This window comes from Equus caballus, chromosome 27 (genome assembly GCF_041296265.1).
Source record: "Equus caballus isolate H_3958 breed thoroughbred chromosome 27, TB-T2T, whole genome shotgun sequence".
Classification (NCBI taxonomy): Eukaryota; Metazoa; Chordata; class Mammalia; order Perissodactyla; family Equidae; genus Equus; species Equus caballus.
In genome coordinates, this window is record NC_091710.1 from 51335369 (window position 1) to 51339034 (window position 3666).

At 45.7% G+C, this 3666-nt stretch overlaps 1 protein-coding gene across 1 annotated transcript; it reads left to right on the plus strand.

Moving 5' to 3' along the window:
• Positions 1–234: 234 nt before the first annotated feature.
• Positions 235–1034, plus strand: DEFA16 (Paneth cell-specific alpha-defensin 16). The gene is given in 2 exon segments (NM_001166075.1): positions 235–406; positions 798–1034. Coding segments are annotated over 2 exon segments (288 nt in total). The 3' UTR covers positions 914–1034.
• Positions 1035–3666: the final 2632 nt, after the last annotated feature.

Here is a 3666-nt window from a genome sequence, read left to right on the forward strand (position 1 = left end):
CATTGCAAATAGACACAAGATGAGGGAGGAGCAGCTAGATCACAATGACACCAAAGTAACTCTGGAGGCAACAGCAGGATCTCAGACCACCCCACCCTCACCTAGTCACACATTCAGGGCAACAACTTCTTTCCTCGAATCTTTCTCCTATAAATACAGGCTGACTCTGGGCTCCGCATTCACTCAGGTTCCTGCTCTCCCATCCAGACCCTGAACTCCAGGTGACTGACAGCCATGAGGACCCTTGCCCTCCTCGCTGCCCTTCTCGTCTTCGCCCTCCAGGCCCAGACTGAGCCTCTGGGAGACACAGATGACCAGCTTCCTGCCCAGGACCAGCCTGGGTCCGAGGTCCAGCAGATGACCATCTCCTTTGAGGGGGGTGAACGCTCTGCTCGAGAGGCTTCTGGTGAGAGACTAGCCAGCATGCCATTGGGATCTACAGGCCCATTAAAGGGACTTGTCAGTACATGGAGGCTGGGCTCACATTGGGTGTATAGAGGAGGTGGGGTGAGGGTAGGTAACGTTGAGTCAGAGAGATAGATTCTTGGGGAGGGTGTGAAATAAGCATGTACATGGTAGAGTAGGATCAGAAAAAAATGAGGATCCTGCAGGATCAACACAGAGCCAGTAAGAGTTCTTCTGATTTATGACAAAAAGATGAATTTGCTTCATCCTAACATGACTGGCATTCTTGATTGTCAGTAGACATGCTGCTTCTTCATATATCTCTTTGAAGCTGGCTCTGCCTCTCCTCCCTCTTTTCTTCCCCGTGCCTGACCCTGTCCTTCCCTCCCCAGGCCATCAGAGCATCCACTTTTGCATCTGCAGATATGGCCGTTGCCATAGCCATGAGCGTTCCTCTGGCTCCTGTCCACAAATAAGCTCGAGACACAAGCGTTGCTGTCTTCGCTGACCTTTGTGGATTGAGACCCAAAGCCATGCAGGATTCCATTTGACGATCCGGAAAAGGGTTTACTCTTTGTATCTTGTATCTTTTCTTATTTCTCTCTCCGAAATACACTTCAAGCAATGAATTCAGTGTGTTTGGCATTTTTCTTCTCTTTTGCTTTTTGTCTTTCCATATGGCTGGTTTGCATCATTCACTTGTAAAGAGAATTCAGTCCAGAATGGTCTAGTTAAGTTAACTGATGCATGTTTGCATCCAAGTGCTTCACAGTTTCAGCATTATAAGTGACAATAAAAGTAGTAAAAATAAAAATGGCTGTTATTCACAACAATTTTAATCTAAGAAGCCAACCCATTCATAATGATACTCAAAGAAAGAACTGACTGTAAAGCCACAAATAGGGAAAATCTAAGAATTTACCAAAATCAGAAAATACGGACCAGCATCATGGGTCTCAATTAATGACCAGAAAGAAAGGGAGCCCAGAAGCTTCTCCATAGACCTGGTCATGCCCAATGACCACTAAAATAAATGGACCCCCTTTAGACCACAAAAGCTCAATTAGTGCAATGTCGAATGAGAGAGTTGGTCTCAACTCTCTCTTCAAAGACCTTCAGTTTGCTAAGCATAATGAACTCCTTATCATTTTAATAAAATTCTATCAACAAATGCTATGTTTGTACTAATGCTAATGAACAAGTCAATACATAGTAATGGTGAGACTACTGCTCCTACACTTACTGTCCTGCAAAAACTTAAAGAACATCTTATTTGTCAGAAGGGAAAGTCTCTAAACTCAAAATTTCTATAAAGGCAGGGATTTAAGAGTACCATGATATGACAAAAGAAATGATTTTTATTGCAAAAAAATCTTGGCCTGCTAATAACCAGTAGCTCAGGTTTGAATCAACTTGGAAACTCACCAAGCCCCTGTTACTGATGGAGGGTCAACAGTTTGACAATAAGATGTAAAACATCGTCGAGCCTCCTCCTAGGTCTGGGAAGATCACAAAAACCCTGAGAAAGAATAACATCAGAACAAAAGAGAAACAGAGTTCAATCATTAAGACCGGCACTTCACTAACAATTTTGGTGGAATGGGTAAGCAAGTGTGTGATCGTGTTCTTGAGAATGTTTATCTGCGGTCGAAGGGATTGAATGTGTCAGAAGAGATCCAGGCATGCAAAGTGTGTTAGCTCCATGTAGAATGGTAAACATCATTTAAGCGATGACATTGCTATCTATATTTTATACTCCAAACTGCTTTTCACAAGTGTTGATTGAGTGAGCATTAAACTTAGTGGAAACTGTGGTGAGATTTGTCTCTGTTCACAAAAACCCTTCCAGTGACAAAGAATCAATAAACCCAGAGCAGGCAGGTCCTGCTTCCTCTCCTGTGAGCCCTATGGTCAGAGGTCTTCTTCTGCCAGGAGATGGGAGGAGCTGGTTCCCTCTTTGCTTCTCCAGAACAGGGATCCTTCTGTCTGGCTATGAGGGCCTAGGCCTAGGGGGTGCCTCAGGTCACCTCCTCTGAAACTAGTAGACCAAAAGGAAACAAAACCAAACCTGTGGCCATTAAAACCCAGGCGTCTCCTTGCTGCTGACAATGTTGCATTGCCCATTTGGAATGGGGTCCTCAGGTGATGGGGAAAGGATACTCATGCCTCACCTAGAGATGTGAGGATGATGACACTGTTCTGCTACGAGTAAAATGAAGCTAAATCCGGGAGCCGGGCAAAGTACAATTAGCTCCTGCTGGACAAAAATCAAACGAGGGACCACCACATCATAGCACAGCTCACACGGGCGCAATGAGACCCTCCAACAACATAGTGACCAGTTCTCTTGCCTACCAATGGCACCCTCAGAATATTGTCCATTCTGAGGAGTACCCAGATCAGACAGCCATCAGAGCATTTCCTGGAAACAGCAGGAGGATTTCACATGGCTCACCCACTCCACGCTGCCTCTGAGCCAGGGAATCATAGAATGCGTGCTGACAGTGTCTCCAAGTGATTGACACTTGATTCTCTCATCTCCTAACAGACAAATGTAAAGACGGGGATAGATCCCTTCTGCAGCCAGAGACACACGGGCTGCTTCGATGCTTTAGGAGTTCCTCGTCTCCAGGCGCCTACAGGCATGAAGACCCCTGACGTCCTCCCAGCTGTCCTGCTGTTGGTCCCCCAGGCCCAGTTGCTGCCAAATACTGTCAGAGGTGATGAGGCTACGGCCCAGGAGGGAGCTGGCAGAGGACCAAAGTGTTGCTGTCTCTTCTGTTGAAGTTATAATCTCAGCACAGGAAGGCTTCTGGTGAGAGATGTCAGCATCAGTGGCATAAGGAGGAACCAGGATACTGCTCTGGTCTCAAAATTGGTGCAATTTTGTCCCTGTGAGGTCCTTGTGTACTTCCCAGGGCCTCATTTTCTTCATCAGAACCCAAAAGAATTGGCCTCAATGGTCTCTAAAGGGTCTTCTTTTTCCAAAGGCTTTGACATCTTCATGTGTGGAAAAGTCTCTAAGGCTAGAGAGCACTCATGGACTATATGAAGTGGATGAGCTTGGCTTTGCTCCAATCAAACTTCACAAAAAAGAATTGGGGGGAATACTTGGCTTAAGGGTCATAGTCTATCGACCAGGAGAATAGTCTTTAATCTATTTCAGTAGGTATCTGGAGACAGAGCAAAAGGCAAAACCTGCAAATATGTGAAAGTGGGGGATGGGGAAGGGAGGACAAGTGTGCTTACAGACCCTAGCTC